General features: G+C 39.8%; 2 protein-coding genes across 5 annotated transcripts in view; one reads left to right on the forward strand and one right to left on the reverse strand.

Moving 5' to 3' along the window:
• The window catches only part of PDE6A (phosphodiesterase 6A), a 123,841-nt gene that overhangs the window by 87,575 nt on the left and 12,943 nt on the right, over positions 1 to 23,323 (reverse strand). The window lies entirely within an intron of this gene.
• SLC26A2 (solute carrier family 26 member 2) lies at positions 754 to 23,303 on the forward strand. Of its 4 annotated transcripts, XM_005209574.5 has the most exons (5): positions 754 to 872; positions 2,813 to 2,880; positions 12,056 to 12,234; positions 14,500 to 15,208; positions 16,690 to 23,303. In XM_005209574.5, the coding sequence occupies exons 4-5, from the start codon at positions 14,525 to 14,527 to the stop codon at positions 18,208 to 18,210; spliced, it is 2,205 nt and encodes a 734-aa protein (XP_005209631.1). In that variant the 5' UTR covers positions 754 to 872; positions 2,813 to 2,880; positions 12,056 to 12,234; positions 14,500 to 14,524; the 3' UTR covers positions 18,211 to 23,303.

Below are 23,323 nucleotides of genomic sequence, written 5' to 3' on the forward strand. Positions count from 1 at the left end.
CGGTCGAGAGTAAGTTAAACTGGGGCAAGAGGCCCTCTTACTTTGTTGCAGACCTTTTCCCATATAGGGCCTCCATTTCTCTCTCAGTGGGCATCCCTGGTGGCTCAGACGGCAAAGAATCTTCCTACAATGTGGAAGACCTGGGTTCAATCCCTGAGTCGGGAAGATCCCCTGAAGAAGGAAGTGGCAACCCACCCCATTATTCTTCCCTGGGAAATCCCACGGACAGAAGTGCCTGGCGGGCTATATAGTCCACGGGGTCGCAAAGAGTCGGAGTACTTTTTTTCTCTATCAATAAAAGAGGGGGGGTGCCAAAAAGTCTAAGATGAAAACGATACCCCTCTTAAAGGAAGAACAGTTTAAGCTCTCCTTAGAGCATTTCCACGTCTCGCCCGATAGTGAGTCCTCGCATTACCCTAAAGGTTAAGCCGGAGGAACCGTGATCTGCCCACTTCCAACAGGCAAAATCTCCTTTATAATCAGGAACGCGTGGCTTCTTCTGTACAGTACAGCCAATCGCGAGGAGGAAAGCGGCTTGGGGGCGGCACTCTTGCCGGTTCTGGCCGCGTCATTGGCTGATAGCCGCGTCGCTCTGTCGCAGTGCCACGTGACGGCGCAGGCTGAATTTTCGCTCTATAGTCGCCTTCCTCACCTCCCGGCGGGTGCCTGCTCACCGCTTGCCTCAGTCCCGCCCAGCCGGGCCACACCTCCTCCTGGGGCAGGGCGATGGGCGGGCAAGGGAACTGGTGGGTTAAAGGGAGCCCGGCCCGGCAGTGGGCTACCTCCGCTCGCGCCACGCTACCGCCTCAGTCCCGCCACGGCGGAGGACGCGCCTTGGAGCCGGGTCGCACGGTACGGCAGAGACTCGAGAGGTGAGGCGAGGGGAGGGACTGGAGACCGGGGAGAGTGAGCAGTTCTGGCCTCCGCGCGGTCAGCGGGCTCCTCTTGGAGTCGTCTTCGCCTGTGTCCCACGTTGTGGTGGGAGGAAGCCCTCGCCAACGGTCGCTGCGGGCAGTCGTGGCTGGGCCGTGAGAGGTGGGCGTGCCTCGGGGTTATTTCCTCTGTCGGCAGGGGCGGAGGCAGGGCTAGCGTCGAAGCCCCACATCCCCATCCAGTGAACCCGACCCAGCTCCTGCGCTTGAGGTCTGTTCGTCCTTCATCCCATCTAACGCGCCGGGTGGTCCTCAGCTCGTAGGTGAAGGCACGGGTCTTCCTCCGGAGTCCTCCTTGTGCCATCCGGAACCCCGATATCTGGGAGCAGGACCGAGGAGATGAGGTCCACCCTTACCACTTCAGATGGGTAAACTGAGCCTTGGACAGGAGAGAGGACTTGATTTCTTGGTTTTAAAAACTACATACCAGGTTAAGTACAAATCATACCTCTACTTCTTTGAGATTCATAGACTGAAGTTGAAATCCTTTCGCTGGTGAGATGGAGACACTGAAAGGACACAGAAAGGGACAGAGCCTTGCTGAAAGTCACACAGCAAGTCATTTGCAGAGCTAGGACTTGTACCCAGCTCTTCAGACTCATAGGCTATTAGACTGGGCCCCTTCTTTGCGCAGATTGTTGGTCTACGGTGAGTTAGAAGCATTCAAGACTTAATGGCACTCCTCTCTGGCACTCATTCTAGAACCTTTTTTCCTCATTCCTGGGGCTCTTTATGTGAAATCTGGAACTAATGTGATATCAAATATTGAGTTAAGCGGAAGTTCTTGTCTTCAAAAGTTGAGTGAATGAGAAATGGAGAGCCAAAGCTGTTGGCAAGAAATAAGTCCATTTTTTTTTTCCTCTTCAGTAATCTCAAAGGATGAAGACTAGTAGCTGTCATTTTTTAAGCAAATGCTATGTGCTAGGCACTGTGCTAGGTACTTGGCTTCGTTTTAAAACAACACTGCAAGTTATGTAATGTTATCTCCATTTTACAGGTGAGAAATTAATGCTGAGTAAAATGAAGTTTTTTCCCTTGGTGCCATACAGATGTTGAACAGTGTGGCTGGGATCTGATTAGAGTTCTTTCTGACTTCAGAACATACCTAGTGATTCTTGAAATATGGCCCACAGTCTACTTAACTCAGAATCACCCAAGGGGCTGTCTTGAATCTCACCCCTGGGTTTGTCTGAGAATCTCCATCTTAACAGATCTCCGTGTTGGGTGTCATTGTAATATAATTTGCTGCTTCCTGGAGGAAGATCTAGAGATGATGTATTGGGATTTGACAAGATCTAAATTAGATTCACTAGGGGTCCTTTTGAGAATTGATGTTACTTTTAATGGGTATAAACCGTCAGATAGATGCTTCCCAAACTAATTTCTTGACACAAACTTGGTTATGGTGTGTGAGGGTGGAGAGGGAGGAGTAATTCCCTTTTTACCAACATAGCTCATAAACTGTTATTCATCCATTTGCTTAACAAATACTTGTTAAGCTCTTATTAGGTGCTGTACAGTTTTAAGGTACAGGGGATACAGTTGCAAACTGCATTAATTATCAAAATTAATAATAGACTCAGAAATGAGTTGAGTACTTGGCCACAAAATTACTGCTTATAACTAGCTCCTAAGACCTCTTAGCAAGGAAACAAAATTGGGGTCCATGTGTTTTAGAAGAGAGCTAAGCTTGGAAATTGGAAAATGAGGATTGAGAATCTGGTTCTACCAGTTGAACAAGTGACTAAACTTTGATTTTTCTCATACTGGAGAATAGGAATTCGTACTCTATTTTCAGATTTACTGAGGAGGCAAGTGGAAGATGCTGATGAAATCTTACTAAATTTTTTTTAAATTTTTTTTCTTTTTTTCTTATTTAGGTGAAATTTTTTGAAAGCAATGTAGTGCTGTGCAAGGAACTATTTAATTATTTTACCATGGTTTTACAGTAAGTTATTTTCCTCTTGGGTATTTTATTATTTTGTCTTATAATGGGCTTTATAAGAGAAAGAATATATTATAGTGCTTATACTACTGATGTAAGCCTTATGGTGGTGGTTCTTTTTACATCACAGAATTAATGGACATTGTTAATCATTTGTGATAACTGAAAAGTAGGGAATTTAAAAAAAATATTTATATAAGTTTGGCTGTGCTGGGTCTTCGTTGTTGCTCGGGCTTTTCTCTAGTTGTGGTGCTTGGGCTTCTCATTGCAGTGATTTCTCTTATTAAGGAGCACAGACTCTAAAGCACAGGCTCAATAGTTGGGGCGCACAGGCTTAGTTGCTCGGAGGCATGTGGGATCTTCATGGATCAGGGATCAAACCCACATCTCCTGCATTGGCAGGCAAAAATCTTTACCACTGAGCCACCAGGGAAGCCCCAGGAAGGTTTTTTTTTTAAGTTATTTATTTTTAAAAATTTTTGGCTGCTCTGGGTCTTGGTTGCTTTGCACTGACTTTCTTTAGTTGTGGTAAGCGGAGGCTGCTCATTGCAGTGGCTTCTCTTCTTGGGGAGCACAGGCTCTAGGCACATGGGCTTCATTGGTTGTGGCACACGGGCTTACTTTCCCTTCCGTATGTGGAGTCTCTCCAGACCAGGGATCAAACCCATCTTCCCTGCATTAGCAGGCAAATTCTTATGCACTGTGCCACCAGGGAAGTCCAGGAATTTTTTTTTTTTTGGTCTTCACTATATTTACTTGGAACTTCACCTTTTTCTTCATTTCAATAAACATAAATCATAGCCATACATAGCAAGTTGGAGGCATTGCGTTAGATTCTGGGTATGTAGACACTGGGATGACTTGGTGTCTGTCCTGAAATGGTACTCGTGTTTGAGAGACATGTAAACTTGAGCGACTTGGGTGCTAAATGTCATGTCATTTGTTGGAGAAACATAGCCTGTGAAATTTCAGCCCCCTTCTTCTATGGCATTTGAGGTGGGACTTAAAAGATTAGAAAAAGGACTAAGACAGATGGAGACAGAAGGGAAAGGCATCCCAGACTAAGGAATGACATGAGCAAGGGCCCCAAAGGACAAAGGCTGTTTAGTATTTTCATGGACTGGTGATTGGAACACTGGTGCATGAAAAGAAACAAGAGAAAGGCAGCTGCAGGCTTATTCACAGAGAGAAGACTAAAGTTATTTGACTGTATTCAAGAAGGTAGAGAGTTATTGCAGATTTTTGAAGAGTGTATCCAAATGATTTGATGTCATGTTGTTAATGAATGCTCCTTTTGAAGAAGAGGCAGCATGGGATGGTGGTTAAAAACATTGGTTCTATTCAGTGTTTAAGGCTGAAGTGTGTCTGCAACTTTCAAATAGTTGAGAGAAAAATTACCAAACAAACTAACTGGTATGTGTAAAGAGTGCAAAAGTAGTACAGATATAGCAAAACATTAACAATTGGTGAATTGTTCAGCGGATGAGTTATGAATAACCAGTGTTCATGTATCATTCATTCAACGTTTCTGAATATTTGAAAGGTTTCAAAATAAGCTGTTCAGAGACAGAGTAGGCTTGAATCAGATAGGTCTTGATTCTCATCATGATTCTACTGCTTAAAAGCTGTGTGAGTACTGGAAAATTATTTCCAAGCAACACAGTCCACACCTATTCCAGCCTAGTTTAACTGAGATTTTCCACTTAGGAAAAGAGACTTTTTGTTCACATTAATATTAGGTTAATGTTAAGACTTCTCAAGTTTTCCACAAACGTTAGATAGAGGTTATTTTATATAATAACTGTTTGTATCCCCTTCTTTGTCTTTTTTTTTTTTTTTTTTTGCCTGTGATGACATGGCATGTGGGATATTAGTTCCCTGACCCGGGATTAAACCCATATCCCCTGCATTGGATGCATGGAGTCTTAACTGCTGGACCACCAGAGAAGTCCACCCTTCTCTGTCTTCTTTTGGATTATTTACTATTTTCTGTGATCCCATTTTATCTCCATTGTTTATTTGCCATAACTTTTTGTTATTAATGGGATTGCTTTAGAGTTTATAGCATCTGTAACTATCACAGTTTGCCTTCAAGTGATATTATATCATTTCATGTATAGTGTAAGATGCAATGCTTTGCTCGCTCCTGGTTTTGTATATGTTAAATTATATATAGCATAACATTGGCCATATTAACCATTTTAAATGTTCAGTAACATTAAGTATAAGTGGAATTATATAGTATGTGTCCTTTTGTGTCTGGCTTCTTTCACTCATCTTTGCTGTAGATGAAGAGTATCTGAGCTTTATTTCTTTTAATTGGCTAAGTAATATTTCATTGTGTGGCCTAGACCAGTTTTTTTTCCATTCATCTATTAACAGATACTTGGGTTATTTCTGCCTTTTGACTATTGTGACTAATACTGTTGTGAACGTTTGTGTACAGGTATTTGGTCCCTGTTTTTAGTTCTTTGGGGGATATACCTAGGAGTGGAATTGTTGGGTTATATAGTAATCCTGTGTAACTGTTTGAGTAACTACCAAACTGTTTTCTGCAGTGTTTTTACCATTTTACATTCCCAATGCAATGCATCAATTATGTTTCAAAGAAACAATCAAGTTTTAAAAGTTAAGAATTATTTTTGAAAAAAATTTTTTTGTTAAAATAATTAAAAAAAAAAAAAAAAACCAATCTATCCATCAACAGAAAACTTAGTACATGCCTCTTGGGTGCTCAGTCCTATGCAAGGTATTGTGAGAGTTCACAAAAAGCATAAAGTAGCTCCTTGAATAATTTTTAATCTAGTTGAAAAGATAAAATGTATATTCAACAGACATTTATTGAACATCCAAACAATGAGAATTTAGAGAAAAATGAGATTCTGTTTATGTGCCGATGATCTATGTTCTCTTCCCCTCCTCATTTATTTTTTTCAATTTTGGCTTCTCTCCTATGCTTGACACCCCCAGTTTTCTTTTTTCTGACCAGGGATCAAATGCACGATCCCTGTAGTGGAAGGCCAGAGTCCTAACCACTGAACCACCAGGAAAGTCCCCAAAATGCCCATTCCTAATTGCTTACTGGATATCCTCATTTGGATATCTAAAAATCTCAAACCTATGACATATAAGGCAACCTTTTTGTTGCTTCCTGTCTTTCCATTCTGTCCTCCACAGTCCCATGCACTATCCTTGTATGTGGCCCACCTCAGAGTTCATCTTAGATGTATCCCTTTTCTGCAAGCATCATCTTTTGTCTAGTTGCACCTCTGAAATATCAAACCTCCTTTCCTGCCCTGTCTTGGAGTTTATGTCCTTTCCGCCATAGCTTACAGGATGAAGTCCAGGCTTCTTGGGATTACATAAGGACCTGTTTTGCACTCCAGTCTTACCTTCTGCAGTTTGACTCCAGAAATCTGGCAAGCTAGGTGACTTTTTCCTGGGTCTTGGATTTTTCTGGGACCTTCCACTTGCCTGAGTTTCTTTTCTTTTCTTACCTACTTTGCAACTTCCTCACATTGACCTACAGCCTATTCTCTATTCTCAGAGTATGGCAAACCTCTGTTATGGCACTTAGAGTGTTATAGTTTATCTGTTTATAAATCTGTCTTAACCCACTGATTGTGGGTAGAAACTGGGTTTCTTATCCATTTTCATATTAATTTATTGATCTCCTGCTATGTGCTAAGCTTTGTTCTTATTGGGGATACAGTAGGTATGAAAAAGACTATAAATAACATTTTTTATAAGTATAAATGCACAATATAATTGCAAAAGTCTATGAAAGTTCTGTGAAGAAAATAAAGCCAGATAAGGATTTTTGAGAGGAGTGGCAGTATTATTTGGTATGGTCAAGGAAGGCCATTATATGGAAATGATATATAAGCTGAGGCCTGAAGAATGAGAAAAGGCCTGCAAGATCTGAGTGTGTGTTTCCTTATTAAGGTCTCTGCACTTGCTCAACTTCTCTGCCTGGAACAAACTTGGCATGTATTTGGCATGTTCCAAATAACAGCAAGAAGGCCAGTAGGAAATGAGGGTGGAGAGTTGGATAGGGTTTAGATATTATTAGCTGTTGGAGTAGCCCAGTTGAGATCTGATGGTGGAGGGAAGTAAGAAGTAACTGGATTCCAGATACTACGGACAGTGGGGAGAGGATGGATATATTTAAGGTAGAGCAGACGGGGAGTGAGGGGGAGGGGCATGTGAGGGGGTGAACAAAAGCAAAATCGACCCCTAGATTTGTAGTCTAGGTTCTGATGCACTGTGTTTAGCACAGTGGTTAGCTCGGAGTAGATAAGGAGACCAGTACTCAATCTCTGGAATCAAGATTGCCAGGAGAAATATCAATAACCTCAGATATGCAGATGACACCACCCTTATGGCAGAAAGTGAAGAGGAACTAAAAAGCCTATTGCTGAAAGTGAAACTGGAGATTGAAAAAGTTGGCTTAAAGCTTGACATTCAGAAAAGGAAGATCATGGTATCTGGTCCCATCACTTCATGGGAAATAGATGGGGAAACAGTGGAAACAGTGTCAGACTTTATTTTGGGGGGCTCCAACATCACTGCAGATGGTGACTGCAGCCATGAAATTAAAAGATGCTTACTCCTTGGAAGAAAAGTTATGACCAACCTAGATAGCATATTCAAAAGCAGAGACATTACTTTGCCAACAAAGGTCCGTCTAGTCAAGACTGTGGTTTTTCCTGTGGTCATGTATGGATGTGAGAGTTGGACTGTGAAGAAGGCTGAGTGCCGAAGAATTGATGCTTTTGAACTGTGGTGTTGGAGAAGACTCTTGAGAGTCCCTTGGACTGCAAGGAGATCCAACCAGTCCATTCTGAAGGAGATCAGCCCTGGGATTTCTTTGGAAGGAATGATGCTAAAGCTGAAACTCCAATACTTTGGCCACCTCATGTGAAGGGTTGAATCATTGGAAAAGACTCTGATGCTGGGAGGGATTGGGGGCAGGAGGAGAAGGGGACGACAGAGGATGAGATGGCTGGATGGCATCACTGACTTGATGGACGTGAGTCTGAGTGAACTCCGGGAGATGGTGATGGACAGGGAGGCCTGGCGTGCTGCGATTCATGGGGTCGCAAAGAGTCGGACATGACTGAGCGACTGAACTGAACTCAGTCTCTAGGAGCTCACATAGAAAGTTAACCAGTCCATCCTTGAAAGGCTTGTTGACACTTAGGAACATTTGTGGAGTAAGCAGGGGTGCAGGCCCACAGAACAAAGACAGGTCTGAATTTTCATCTCATAGTACTTGAACTTCTTAGTCTGCGGCAGAGGGCTGGATCAGTGGCCAGGGCTGAGCCATCCTGGTTGTAGGTACCCATGGATGGGATGGAGCTAGATACAGAAGCTTTAGCTCATCCTTTTAGCTTCCCAGGCTGTACAATGTCGTGATCTTCCCTGAACTTATCTGACAACAGTGAGCTAGAGGATCAGATGGAACTGTGTAAATGGAGACTCTGTCTTGGTTTTACCTGTTTATGGTTTAGTTTTTTTGTTTTTAAATAATCTTAAAACTAATTTTTATTCATAAAGGGCAGAAAAGTAAAATACTAATTACTTAGTTGAAAAAGAATTAAATAGCATAACAGACCAGAAGATGTAATGAGATAATAGATAATTATTATCAAATGAGTGATACAGTAAGTGATTTTCTCAGAAACCTCCAGGGCTTGTGCGCTGTCTGCACGAGAAAGTCTGCCTTTCTTACCGGGCATACCGAGCCTACAGTACCTTTGCCGCTTTCTGTCTCACTGACCTTCCATATGCACCTGGTGGTTTAAACGTGTCATACTAATTTCTCATTCTTTCCCTCCAACCCCAGAACTATTGCTGTTTGTGTTTTCTTCTCCCTCATCCATTTTCCAAGTCTTCATTCTTTCATTTCTGACCCAGACTTCAGAGCCCAGGTAGGTACGTTGTTCCCTTGAAGCCTTGCTAAACTGTTCATCTCTTGCAGGTTTCTTCCCTGCTTAGATGCTCTGATCATAGTAGTTGGCAGCTTCGAGTGTATTTAACAGTGAGTTGTCTAATATACAGTTAGAGAATATACAGTTAGAGTCTAAAGTACAGTGGAGCAAAGCATGAATATGGAATCATTATGCTTCAGAGGGAGACTTTACCAATCTCTGAAGACTATTGCCTTCCAAAAAGGCATTTCAATTTCACAAATTGAAAAACTGTTTTATATACACTATTGGTTAAAATATGCTATAATTACTAACCAAAAAGTAGACATTGTTTCTCTTATGTCTGCAAAATTCCAAAAAGAAGTTGGCCGAGTGCGGTCAGGCTTACATGGAAGGGATGTCCCTCCCTTTTAGTCCAGTGCTCTTTGTTGTTGTTCAGTCGCTCAGTTGTGTCCAACTCTGTGCGACCCCATGGACTGCAGCACACCAGGCTTGCCTGTCCTTCACTGTCTCCCGGAGTTTGCTCCAATTCATGTCCACTGAGTCTGTGTTGCCGTCCAGCTATCTAATCCTCTGTTGCCTCCTTCTCCTCCTGTCCTCAGTCTTTCCCAGAATCAGTAATTCACATGGAAAACAGTGCCAGGGCTGCTGTTTCATCACCAGAAAAAGAGAACCAAGTAGTCCCAACTTCACGTGCCTGATCAAAGAAGGAAGTACAGAAATGTTCTTTCTGTGTTGCCTGAACTGCCATTATACTTTAATATATGAATGTGTAAATGTATTTTTCAAATATTTTGTTGGTTATTTTTCTCCAGTTCCTGCAAGATAATGTGAAAGGTTCAAGAGTTTTCCTTTTGAGCCTTTTTTATCCCTCACTGTCAAACATCAATGTTGATAAAGGGAGAGATTATCCTGAATGATACAGGAGAATCCTATTTTATTAAATTTTATGGAATATAGAGTAGGTATTCCAACTTTTTAAAAATGGGGGGTCTGGCTATCGGCTATATTTCAAGGATAAACACTGTAATTTCTTAATTTTCATGAAGCAGTTGGTGAATACTATAATTAAGCAGTAACAGGCTTGAGGGAATGAGAGGATTTTTGTGCAAAAAAAAGGATACTTGAAAAATGTAGCTATTTCCAAAGTAGATATTTCCACCTGAAAATAAATACTGCTTTGCATCCTACCTTTTCTGTATTTCAGTTATTTATTTAGCAAATATTTTCATTCCTGTTTTGGAAAGCATATACTTGGACACAGTAGGGGATACAGAGATGAACCAGAATGAAACTTGCTCTTAAGGAGCTTAATCCATACAGAGATCATACCTACAATTTAGTTTAAGATAATTTTTAATATTTTTTTTTGGGGGGGGTGGATTTAAAATAGGCTTGAAAAAAGGGAAAAAAGTAGTTTTGAGAAGGATTCTAGATGGTAACTAGGATCAGTAAAAGGCTATAGATCGTTTTTGGATTCAAACTGATGGCTAAATCAGTTCCACTTCTAGGACTGCTTGTGAGTGAATACCTGTTTTATCTCCACCTCAGTGTTTGAGAGCTGGAGATGGGAAAGGACCACGGCCATGAATACAGAGGAGAGTTGGACACAAGTTTGTTGGTGTCAGTGCTAGGTCATTTTGGGTAGCAAGTAGGTGAAACTGGGATCTGTAGGGTACCTGAATTTCAAAGTGTTTAGAGATAAGTGAAGTTAAAGAAAGCTAATTAGTGACATGGATAGTAACATGCTCAAAAAAAGAGCTATTCTTAGAGTCTTAAAATCTGGATTTTATTATCTGTTTAAGTTACTTACAAGCTACATGAATTACTGTAAGTCATTTCACTTTATTATAATCTGCATCTTTATATTTAAAGTGGGTTTCTTATAGACAGCATATAATTGGGTCTTTTTAAATCATATCTGGCAATCTATTTAATTGGTATGTGTAGACTATTCACACTAAATGTGATTTTTTTAATATGTTTGAATTAAATTCTACTATGTTACCAGCTATTTTCAATGTGTTCTGTTTTGGGTCTCATTTTTCATTTGGGTTAATTGAGAATTTTTTTTACAATTCTATGTTATCTCCACAAGTAGCTTCTTATTTATATCTTAAAAAATTTAGTGGTTACCCTTGAGTTTACAGTATACATCTTCCTTCATAGTATTGTACTACTTCATATAAAGTACAAGATCTTAGAATTCTTAATTCTGCCTGCCGTAATTTGTACTCTTATGCTTTTTATTTTGCATGTGCTATAAACAAAATGCATTTCTATTTTTGCTTTAGGCAGTTATCTTTTAGAGCAATTAAAGAGTTTTAATTAAAAACAAATTTTATTTTCATGTGTTCCATTTTCTAGACTTTCTTTGTTGTGTATTGTGCACACCTGAGTTTTGTCTGGTGTATGTGTGTGTAGTAGTAGTAGTAGTGCTGGTCTGCTGGCAATAAATTCTCTTCATGTTTGTCTGAGAAAAGTTTTTATTTCTTCTTCATCCTTCAAAAAATGTTTTTTTCTGGGTTAACAGTTATATTTCTGTGATAAAAGTATCACTCCATCTTCTGGCTTATATGGTTTCCAAAAAGAAGTCTGCTATAATTCATATCTTTGTTGCTATATTTAGCATGTTTTTTTTTTTTTTCCCTTCCTTTGGCTGTCTTCAGAATTTTATTTTTGTCTTTGTTTTCAGCAGTTTGAATACAATCTGTGTAGGTGTATGGTGCTGTGTTGTTTGGTTTCGTTTTATATTTGTCCTTAGTATCCTCTGAGATTCTTGGATCTGTAGTTTGGTGTCTGTCATTAATTTTGGAAGATTCTTGACTATTATGTCTTCAAATATTCCTTCTTCCCACTCTATGTCTTCCCCTTTTGAGATTCTAATTATGCATAAATTTGTTTATTTAATACACCCCACCACTCTTGAATGTTCTCTTATTGTTTTTGATTTTTTAAAAGTTCTGTTTTTCTCTGTTTTAGGTTGGGTAATGTCTATCGACCTATCTTCAGTTTCATCGATTCTTTCTTTGGCTTTGTCAGGTCTGATGGTCCTGTCAGAGGCATTCATTATCTCTGTTACTGTGTTTCTCACTTTTCGTATTTCATCTCAGTTCTTCCTTACAGTTTCCTCACTCTGTCACACTTCTATTATTAATTTTTACCTTTTCCTTTCCAGCTAGCTGTCATATAGGGCAAGATTGGAATTTTATTAGTTTTTCTTATGCCTCTTTTGCATACCTTAGGTTTGGAAAAGCCTTTTGACCCAGAAATCACTAAGAGCTATTCCAAAATAGAATGATGTAAGGAATGCACTCAAGCAAGCTTGGCCTGAAAGTAGAAAGTGAGAAGAAAGGTATGGACCAGTTGCATTGAGGGATGAAGAGCTGCTGTGTGTTTTCATCAGTCTGATTGACTTGCTCAGGTAAGCAGTCATCTAAATCTGTTCTTTTTTTCCTTGTTTGTTTAACAAGACCATCAATGTAACTGTTATTTTACTCTTGTTCAGTGGGATGACCAGCTATAGTCCTTTTATCCTAACCAAAATTAATGTGGATTGCTTTTACAAATACTATGTTCTTGAATGGGTCATGGGTCCTGGATTATGGCGTCTTGGCAATATTAGGCTTATGGAACCTCACAAGGGCCTATCTTTTTGTCAGTTCTGAAATGGAAAACTCCCTGAGTGCTTTATTTAATATTATGCTATGCTATGCTAAGTCACTTCAGTCATGTCCGACTCTGTGCGACCCCATAAACGACAGCCCACCAGGCTCCCCCGTCCCTGGGATTCTCCAGGCAAGAACACTGGAGTGGGTTGCCATTTCCTTCTCCAATGCGTGAAAGTGAAAAGTGAAAGTGAAGTTGCTCAGTCGTATCCGACTCTTAGCGACCCCATGGACTGCAGCCTACCAGGCTCCTCCATCCTTGGGATTTTCCAGGCAAGAATACTGGAGTGGGGTGCCATTGCCTTCTCTGTATTTAATATTATTTTACCTCTTATTGGCCACACTCATAAATTTGTTTATTCATTTATTCTTTCCTTCATTCAAACATTTTGTAAGCCTGCTGTCTCACAGTTACTGTACATTGTTGATGATTATAAAGATGAACAAGATATCTTTTCCCCCAGGAGCTGGGGAGACTCTTCCTTAATATAAGAGTGTGGTTAGTACTGTAGTACAGGCGTGAAGTGCCAGTTAATTAAGATTCATTTGGGCTGAGGAAGATTGGTCAGTGCTTTGAAGAAGAGAAAGAATTTTTAACTGGATTTTTAAAATGGTTAGGATCTTGGTAGGCAAGAGTTTGATGGCCATTCTAAGCTACTGCTACTGCTAAGTCACTTCAGTCCTGTCTGACTCTGTGCAACCCCATAGACGGCAGCCCACCAGGCTCCCTGGTCCCCGGGACTCTCCAGGCAAGAACACTGGAGTGGGTTGCCATTTCCTTCTCCAATGCATGAAAGTGAAAAGTGAAAGTGAAGTTGCTCAGTCGTGTCTGACTCTTACCAACCCCATGGACCACAGCCCACCAGGCTCCTCTGTCGATGGGATTTTCCAGGCAAGAGTACTGGAGTGGGGTGCCATTGCAAACAGCTAACACAAAGACACTGATTTGTGAAGTATTTGCCAGTTGACACTCTGTTCCTCTGAAGGCCTGTTTCTTTTTCCTTCTCTTTTACTACAAGACTTATTTTTGTTGTTGTTGTCCCTCCTCTCTCTTTACTTGTTTCTACCTTCTATGTTTTCCTATAGTTTTTAGTGACAGGTCGTATGGCCCTGGTTTTGTGCTTTAGGACCCAGAGATGCAGGGTCACCTGGATCACCCTCCAAGTTGATGTGTTGGGCACCATCATTCCTCCGTTCAGCTTATGTTTCAGAGTGTGTACTTGGAATAATAAAGCAAATCTGTCTTTGCATGTTTATAGATCCTGCACACAGGACAGATGTGACTCTCTACTACACAAAGTAGAATGAGTAGACCAAAACCTTTCAGAGCACGTATCAGACACCTGCCCCATCAGTCCACCCCATACTGGTGCTTTGTTTCCTTCAGCAGTCCCTTATCAACTTGACTCTTCTTTTCTACCAAACTAGAGTATGTTGTTCAAAGATCCAAAGGCATCCTGTCCTTTTTTTTTTTTTTTTTTTAATTTCCCAAAACATTTAAGTTTACTCTGTCACTCACATTTCTTTTCTGTTTATTTTCAACAGCTAGTAGGTTATTTTAAAAGGGCCCCACCTCTAAAAAAAATCAGTCATCTTCCTTGTTTCAGGGACTTTTGCAGGTAAGGTAGTTGTCAAGGTTTGAGACCAGAACCTCTTTTGCAGAATTCCTCAGAGTAAAAAACCTGAAAGTAAGATAGTAGCAGGTAGAAAGGAGTAGATGGGCTACCCTGAAGGAAAAAACTGCATAAGGTGCCAGCAGAGGTTGGGGAGAATCCTTGATAGTTTATACTTTTGGGCAGCCCTGTACTCCGTAAATTGTTTGCTTTAACTTGGTTGTTTACGGTCTGATTCTTTTTTCCTGGGTCAAGAAAAATGAGGCTCAACTAAGGAACGTGAACAAAAGATACCTACCCCCAAATTGAACTCCTCTTAACTCTCATGCATGACAAGTAGGACTGTTAAAATATGTGCGTACTGAGAATTACAGAATTAAGTTAACCCTGCTGTTTTCTCTGGGATAGGAGGCTGAAACATCTGTCTCCAGAAATGTCTTTGAAAAATGAAGATCAAAATGACCTTTCACCCAAGGACTCAGTTAAAGGAAATGACCAGTACAGAGCTCCATCTGGGATCCATCTGGAGCCTGAAGAGGAATCACGTAATGACTTCTGGCAGTTTGAGCCCAGTAATCTTTTTAGACACCCTAGGATCCATTTGGAGCCTCAAGAGAAATCAGATAATAACTTCAAGAAGTTTGTTATCAAAAAACTAGAGAAGAGCTGCCAGTGCAGTTCAACCAAAGCCAAAAATACCATTTTTGGTTTCCTTCCTGTTTTGCAGTGGCTCCCAAAATATGATCTGAAGAAAAACATTTTAGGAGATGTGATGTCTGGCTTGATTGTGGGCATCTTATTGGTGCCCCAATCCATCGCTTATTCTCTCTTGGCTGGCCAAGAACCTATCTATGGTCTGTACACATCGTTTTTTGCCAGCCTCATTTATTTCATTTTGGGTACCTCCCGTCACATCTCTGTGGGCATTTTTGGAATACTGTGCCTTATGATTGGTGAAGTAGTTGACCGAGAACTATACATAGCTGGCTATGACACTGTCCATGCTGCTTCAAATGAGAGCTCATTGGTAAACCAGATATCAGACAAGACATGTGACAGAAGTTGCTATGCAATTATAGTTGGCAGCACTGTAACCTTTGTGGCTGGAGTTTATCAGGTAAGAAACGATGGAATAAGTGATTCTTTCTGGCAAAGAAATCACTATACATGAAGTCTCAGTTCTGTCAGGGATCTTAGCAATCATAATAATTAAAGCTATCATTTATTGAGTGCACAGGATATGGAAGAGGTAGTGCCAAAATTTAAACCCTGGTTTGACTCCACAAGTAAGATAAGGCTGCTTCTATTTTCTCAACTTCAGCCTGCCTTTTAACTAGTGAATGTCAGTCAGCCAGAATTTAATTATTTGTTTGTAAAAATTTAGACCAGAAAGGGACCTCAGACCACCTAGTTCAACTTCTTAATTTTATATAATAAGAACTATCAGATTTGCTTGAAGTTACTTGTGGTTGGTTATTGGCAGAGTCAGCACTAACAGGCAAGAGGGTGACTGGGGGTTGGGAGAGGAAGAGTGCAAGTTTTTTAAACTGTAGGTGACTTCCCCCTTTCTTTTAGAATTGCTGCTCTAGTCAGTGACTCTCACTAAAGTTTGTAGTTTTCTCGGACTGTTGGGGAGGAAACAAGTTGGGGACCTCTATTTCATACTATCAGCCAGGAGAAGGATTAGAAATGAAGTTCTTGGGTCTCCACAGAATCCATTGATCTGCCATTACCATCATGCCTGTGCCTTTTGGCATTCAGGACCCAGTGCCAGCATTAACCCTCTTCTCTGTTAGAGACATTTTGAACCAATATGGGGCGCAGGAGAGTAGCTCACTCTATTAGGTGCCTGGGTAGGAGGCGAGGGAGAAGAGGCTGGTGAACAGAAGAGTCGTGTCCTGAGTTCATTTTTACTTTTTCATTAGTATGCCTCACCAAGAATGAGGAAGGGTACAATAGAATTTTGAGGAAGAATTAATTGGGAAGAGGAAAAAGAAATAAAATATTATATCTTTGAGGATGTAGAATTAACATGGAAGGCAGTATGGTATAACCACATATACATAGGCTGAAAATCGTTCTCAGTTTTAAGTTAGATTAAAGAGAGTTCTATAATTTTTAAAGTGTGATTCCATTTTGATGTGAATCTAGTTTTTTGTTTTATCAGTAAAAACTTTACTTTTACAGTAATGATAACGTGATTTAAAGAAAAATAAATGTTTTTTAAGTTAGAATTTTTCCAGTTTGCATCTTTATGATTTCTCATAGATCCTTGGGAAACTTTTTCTTTTTCAAAGCAATCTGAACCTTATTCAAGTTTAAGAAACATTGAACAAGAAAGTAGGAATCCTGACTTCTTGTCTGGGCTAGTTAGTAACACTGTGACCTTGGGCAACTTGTTCAGGCCTCTGAGTGTCAGTAAAATGAGCCCTCTCTTTGTAAAATGAGAGAATTGATAAATGATTGTGTTTTTGTTTCTAGCTCTGACATTCTGTGGTGCTCTGGTAGAGTGTCTCCACACAAAGAAATACTAGGGGAATATAGGATTTATAAGGTCTTTTCCATTTATATTTAACACTTGTATATCCTTTCTTCTAGGTAGCAATGGGCTTCTTTCAAGTGGGCTTTGTTTCAGTCTACCTCTCCGATGCCTTGCTGGGTGGATTTGTCACTGGTGCCTCCTTCACTATTCTTACATCTCAAGTCAAGTACCTCCTCGGACTCAGCCTTCCTCGGAGCGCTGGAGTGGGATCACTCATCACTACTTGGATACATGTCTTCAGAAACATCCGTAAGACCAATATCTGTGATCTCATCACCAGCCTTTTGTGCCTTTTGGTTCTTTTGCCAACCAAAGAACTCAACGAGCGCTTCAAGTCCAAGCTTAAGGCACCGATTCCTGTTGAACTCTTTGTTATTGTGGCAGCCACATTAGCCTCTCATTTTGGAAAACTGAATGAGAAATATGGCACCAGTATTGCTGGGCATATTCCCACTGGGTTTATGCCACCCAAAGCACCTGACTGGAACTTAATTCCTAGAGTGGCTGTAGATGCAATAGCTATTGCTATCATTGGGTTTGCTATCACTGTATCACTTTCTGAGATGTTTGCCAAGAAACATGGCTACACAGTCAAAGCTAATCAGGAAATGTACGCTATCGGCTTTTGCAATATCATCCCTTCCTTCTTCCACTGCTTCACTACTAGCGCAGCTCTTGCAAAGACACTGGTGAAGGAATCCACAGGCTGTCAAACTCAGGTTTCTGGTGTGATGACAGCTCTGGTTCTTTTGTTGGTCCTCTTGGTCATAGCTCCTTTGTTCTTCTCCCTGCAGAAAAGTGTCCTTGGTGTGATCACCATTGTAAATCTCCGGGGAGCCCTATGTAAATTTAAGGATCTGCCCCAGATGTGGAGGATTAGCAGAATGGACACAGTTATCTGGTTTGTTACTATGCTGTCCTCTGCACTGATCAGTACTGAAATAGGCCTGCTTACTGGGGTTTGTTTTTCTATGTTTTGTGTCATCCTCCGCACTCAGAAGCCAAAGGCTTCATTGCTTGGCCTGGTGGAAGATTCTGAAGTCTTTGAGTCCATGTCTGCCTACAAGAACCTTCAGGCCAAGTCAGGCATCAAGATTTTCCGCTTTGTGGCCCCTCTCTACTATGTAAACAAAGAATATTTTAAGTCTGTCTTATACAAAAAAACTCTCAACCCAGTCTTAGTAAAAGCAGCTCAGAGGAAGGCAGCAAAGAGAAAGATCAAAAGGGAAACAGTAACACCCAGTGGAATCCAGGATGAAGTTTCAGTGCAACTTTCCCATGATCCCTTAGAGTTCCATACAATCGTGATTGACTGTAGTGCAATACAGTTTTTAGATACAGCAGGGATCCATACACTGAAAGAAGTTCGCAGAGATTATGAAGCTGTTGGCATCCAGGTTCTGCTGGCTCAATGCAATCCCTCTGTGAGGGACTCCCTGGCCCGGGGAGAGTACTGCAAAAAGGATGAAGAAAACCTTCTTTTTTATAGTATATATGAAGCCATGACTTTTGCAGAAGACTCTCAGAATCAAAAAGAGAGACATATTCCCAATGGTCCGAATTTTTCCAGTGATTGATTGAGAAGGTAGATGGAAGGAAGAATCCTGTCTAGCCAATAGATTAAAATTTCAAGTGTGTAGCATCTTATACTGTGGAACTGGAAATTGCTGCACACAAGAAATTTTAACCTTTTGGCTAGGCAGAATTCTTCCTTTGAAGTTGATGGCCTTTGTAAATACAGAAATGCAACAGAGCTTTTAGTTAGGCAGAATCAAAAAAAGAAAATGTGGTTTCAAGTTTTCTCTCAAATATGAGATATTCTTGGAATTAAATATCTGTTGAACTGTAAATTAGCCCCAAACCTAATTACCATCCTGTTTTAGGAGATATGCATCTGAACTCTTGCTTCTCCAGGAGGTAAAGGGGTAAAGCTGGCATGTACATAAGAGGTGCTGGAGCCTGTTTGGCATGGCTCTTTGGAGAGAGAGGAGAAAGGAACTAGGGAAAGAATGTATGTCTTCTCTTGTAACAGCAAGTCAAGAGGCTTCTGGAGTGCAGGGTAGTAACTAGACAAGCTTGTTCTCACTTGAGCTTCTCTATCCCCTGTCTTTGCTCTCCAGATGGCAGTCAGATCTCTGGCTTTTTACAGGAAAGTATCGTTCCTCTCTGGCACAGTCTTATCAGGAGTCTGATGGCAGAGCAGGTTTGGGAAACCCTACCAGTCAGTCCCACATTATACAGAACGCTCATGGTGTGATACAGTTGATGTTTTTAGTCAGCCTTTTTGTTTAGGGTAAGTAGGTGAGAAAAGAGCTCTCCATGCCAGTCAACATAGTGAGAATCCTCCCTGTCTCTTCTGTGATTCCTGTCTGTCCTTGTTTCTGAGTATTAATCTGCCATTAAGCTCTGTTTTAACTTTCATGTACTGTGTTTCCCATGGAATCTGTTCTAAACCGCTATGTTTGATTGCCAGTGAGTGACAAGTTTGCCAGAGAAAAGGCACAGTGCTGACTTAGCAATTTCATGTAGCTTTTTAAGTGACCTTGAGGCAAACTGTTCCAGACAGATTGCAAAAAAGGAATGATTGACAACTTCCCTTAAACATTTTTAGTAGTGAATTTTTCTTTCCTTCCTGTGTTTAGCAAGAGTAAACTGGGAATTGACAGTCTTTCTCATATTTGAGAAGCTACTATTCATTTTTAATCTGTAAGAAAAAATTTATTGTGACCAATGGAGAAAAATGCACAGAAGTGACAGAATGCTTCCAAAACAACCATCAATAATTGTCGATGTTTTAGTGAAAACAAAACTAATGCTCACTGCTACGCACCCTGTTGATGTGTAATAAATACTGATGACAGTGACCACTTTTCGCTTTTTGGGCCACCTAAAACCATTGTGTAAAAGGATTTAGAAGCATCATCTTCATACAACATATTTTCTTTGGAAAAGTATGTCCAACATTGAAAGCTTATAGTTCTGTATCTGGACCTTTATGGGTGAGGGAAAAAACCAGATTTTCCAAACTTTGGATTAGGAGACTGGTTTATATGAGACTGAAACATTTAGCACACCATTTTAAACAAACAAGATAAAAACCACGAAAGTGCAAAATCATTTTTAACCCATCCCTACATTCTAAACAGTATGTTTATGAGAAACAAACCCTGTGTATAGCACATCTACTGAAATGGGAGACTTTTAAACATCTTTCTTGTTGGCTCCATAAACTGCAAGTGTTGATTTTCTTTTGAGAGAGCTCTGCCCATCAGTTTACATGAAAAATGCCTTCCTATCATTAAAGCAGTTTCTCAGGAGCTAGATTTCTCTCTTTGAGGTGATTTACATCACGATTAAATGTAATAGTGTCCTTAGAGTTTTGACATCCATTTAGAACTTAAGTCTTGAATTTCAGAAATGTTAACTGCTGTTTGTATTTGTGTCTCTTTTGTTTATTGTTTGTAACAAATATTTGCTCTGTCTCTCCAGTCTTAGATGAATAGGAATAGTAAAATCAAAGTATCTTGGTTGTCATTTGTTTTCAACCCAGTCTTGTACCTCACCCGAGCCAAGTTTTGAATCCAGATCATGGTAAATACCTAATGCCATGTGACAGAGTAATGAGTACATGTTCAAGATGACTTTATAGTTTAGCAAACCTTACCATGGGGGAATTAAAAAAAAGAGTCCAAAGAATTTAGAAAATCTCTTAAAAGAACAGAATAACAGGCTTTGACCTTTACCTCCCATTTCTGTCCAAAATGTAGATATAAACAATTCTGGAACTTTCTGCAATTAGCAGATTCTTGAATTGTGTTCTGGTTTGCTTTTCTCCTATCTACCCGAACAAATAAGACATTCTGCTTTTGGAAGCCATTTGTAAAAAATACTGAAGATACACTAGAATTTAAATCTTACCTTGTCTGCTTGGTTTGAAATCTGCCTGTACTTTCATGTTAAGATTTTTTGATTGCTGGTATTTAAAGGAATCAAGCCTGAAACCAAAGCCAAAGGAATCTGCTTTCTTGCTCAAAGGTTTGGTTGATTTAGTCGATTAGGTGATATTTTATACACTTTATTGACACAAAATGTCTTGTTTACTCTGAACTTTAGAGTCTAACTGAGGCATATTTGTATTGCTTATTGATGAATGTACAAAATTCTGAATATCTTAAAATGGTCATTTAATTGAAATGTATGTACACTCTTGATGGTTAAAACTCATACAACCAGAGGGGTAGAGTTCACCTAGAGTCAAAGGGTAATATTCAAGAGAGAGGTGAAGGGGAATAGACTATTAAAAAGATGATCTCTGAGCAAGCAAGGGAGAAGAGGGCCTCAGATGAATAGGATTCAACCCCTGGTTAGCTTCATACATGACTGTCCATAGTAGGGAGACCAGGATTAAGAGCCACAGCTTAGTCTGAGAGCAGACTCAGAACTGGATTCTGCTTCTAGAAGGGGAGTGCACAGATTCACCAAAGTGAAAGAGCTGGTAGCCAAGGTTGAGGCCAAAGCCGAGGTTGACCTACTGCAGAGCTCTAGACTGAGTGACTGTTGCCTCTGATAGCAGTAAAACTGACAGATGTCTAATTGACTTTTTTAAGGAGCAAAGGAAAACAAAATTTGGATAAACTGACATAGCTTTTAAACATCAGTAGACACTGAAGCCAAAATTTACTGGTAAATTTATAGCGTGGTAAATGGTGATCTTTAAATGGTGTCAAAATATTAGATGAATTCATTAGACTATTCTAATGCTCATGACCACATTTTAACAAGAAAAGTAATTCTCTGCAGGGGTATTCGGTTAGTAATTTGTCACTTAAGAACACGTGGGGTGTTAGCCCTGAGCTTAATATAAAAGTGAGAATAGGGTTGTAGTGAATTTTGGGGGGACTTAAACCTAGAAGTTATAATGATAAATTCAAGCTTTGTGCTCCGTATTCATGTTCTTGTTTTCCTCTATGTATTCCTAGAGATAAGCCGTGTAGACAGTACCTCAAATACATCCTGAGGACCTATGCAGGAGTCTAGGGCCCTGGCCAGGTGCTGGGACTTAAATACTAAATCCAGTAGGTGGGCTATATGCTAACTCTTCTAGTAACACATGGCAGCACTTGGAGGTGCTTTATGGAGGGCCTAAGCTGAACCTGGACCGATGTCTGAGTGGAAGGCAGGCAACTGAGGCAAACAAGGACACCCCTGTTCTGCTCAAGGAATGATTGCACAGTGACAAGGTAAGAATCCAATCGATAGGATTCGGACTTTGATTTTTCTGTTCTTTGATGTTTCTCTTTTTTTCCGCTACTGTTTTATCTGTTCTAGTGATGCCTTATTTGAAACTGGGCTTTAAGAACTGTGAAAAGGAAGAAATTAGATCTAGAAAGCTTTTAGGCTATGAACTAATTAGGCTTTTTTTTTTTTTTTTCTTGTGGTATAAAGATTTTAGAAATCATGAATGGAATCATTCAAGTGCTAATAACAAGAATGAAAATTATAATGCAGTAGGCCAAAATAATATACCAACTAGTTTATTATCATAGCCTATTATCATTATTAAAGTAAAATAGTTTTGAAATACTATATACAATTTTAGGTTTTTTAAAAAGATGTTAGTAACTTTAGAAATGGAGAATTTAAACATAGAAGTGGGGGAAATTTATTTCTATAAGGTAATTTTTATCTTGATAAGGACTATTTTTTAAACAAGTGTTTTGCACCTGAAATTTTAAAGTAAACATGTTAATACAGTTAGGAAAGTAAAATAAGCATTATACCAAATAGTAGACTTTTTTCTGGTGTGTATTTTTCTCCTAGTGATGTAAAATAGGAAGGAGATACTGAATTATGAAAACTGGAATAATGAAGGACACTAGATGGCTATATTGGAGCCACCACATTTATAAATCTACATTGGAACTTTGGATAACCTTTCTTGGACTTGAATTATGACTCTGAAATTGGCCAAATAATTGTAATCTTATTAAAAATACCAATGACAGAATTTCTAACAAAGGGTTTTTACTAGGCAAACAGACAAGCATCCTTAGGCATAAAGGATCTCTAACTGCAGTTTAAAGAAACTTATTTTAGGGAAGTTTCCCACACCCCAATCCCCATCCTTAAAAAATTAGTTGGAATGATACTGCTCTTGCCTTTTCAATTCAAATCAGTTGGGGAGTTACTGTTTGAGTTCTGTTGCTGCCATGATTCCTCAAATTAGTGTGAACAAACCAATCTATATAACACGCTACCTTTTTTGGTCTCTTCAGTTTTGTATACAAATCAAGACAATATTAGGATTAGAGCTGAATGAACTTAAATTCTCAGTCTTGTCTATTCACTAAAAAAGAATACTGTTTTTTTTTTTCCAGTTTATTCGAGGCTAATGACTTTTGAGAATGTGTTTTATACCATGTATGTATATCTGTTTAAATTAAAACAAGTGCCCTGATGCTACTCCACATAAATTATGCTTAATCCTCCATGGATTGAGGATGAGTTGTTGATGGATTACAGCCTATTTCAAGAGAGGGGGGAATTGGTTAATAGCAGCTCCTTTTCTTCTGGGATCTGTTTGTGATATTATTAATAAGATCCTGTATGTGTTGAGATCTAGAGGTGCCATTTCATTTGTCTTTTAATAAACTGTTATGCTAATAAAATATTACTGTGTATACATTATTC

This window comes from Bos taurus, chromosome 7 (genome assembly GCF_002263795.3).
Source record: "Bos taurus isolate L1 Dominette 01449 registration number 42190680 breed Hereford chromosome 7, ARS-UCD2.0, whole genome shotgun sequence".
Taxonomy (NCBI): domain Eukaryota; kingdom Metazoa; phylum Chordata; class Mammalia; order Artiodactyla; family Bovidae; genus Bos; species Bos taurus.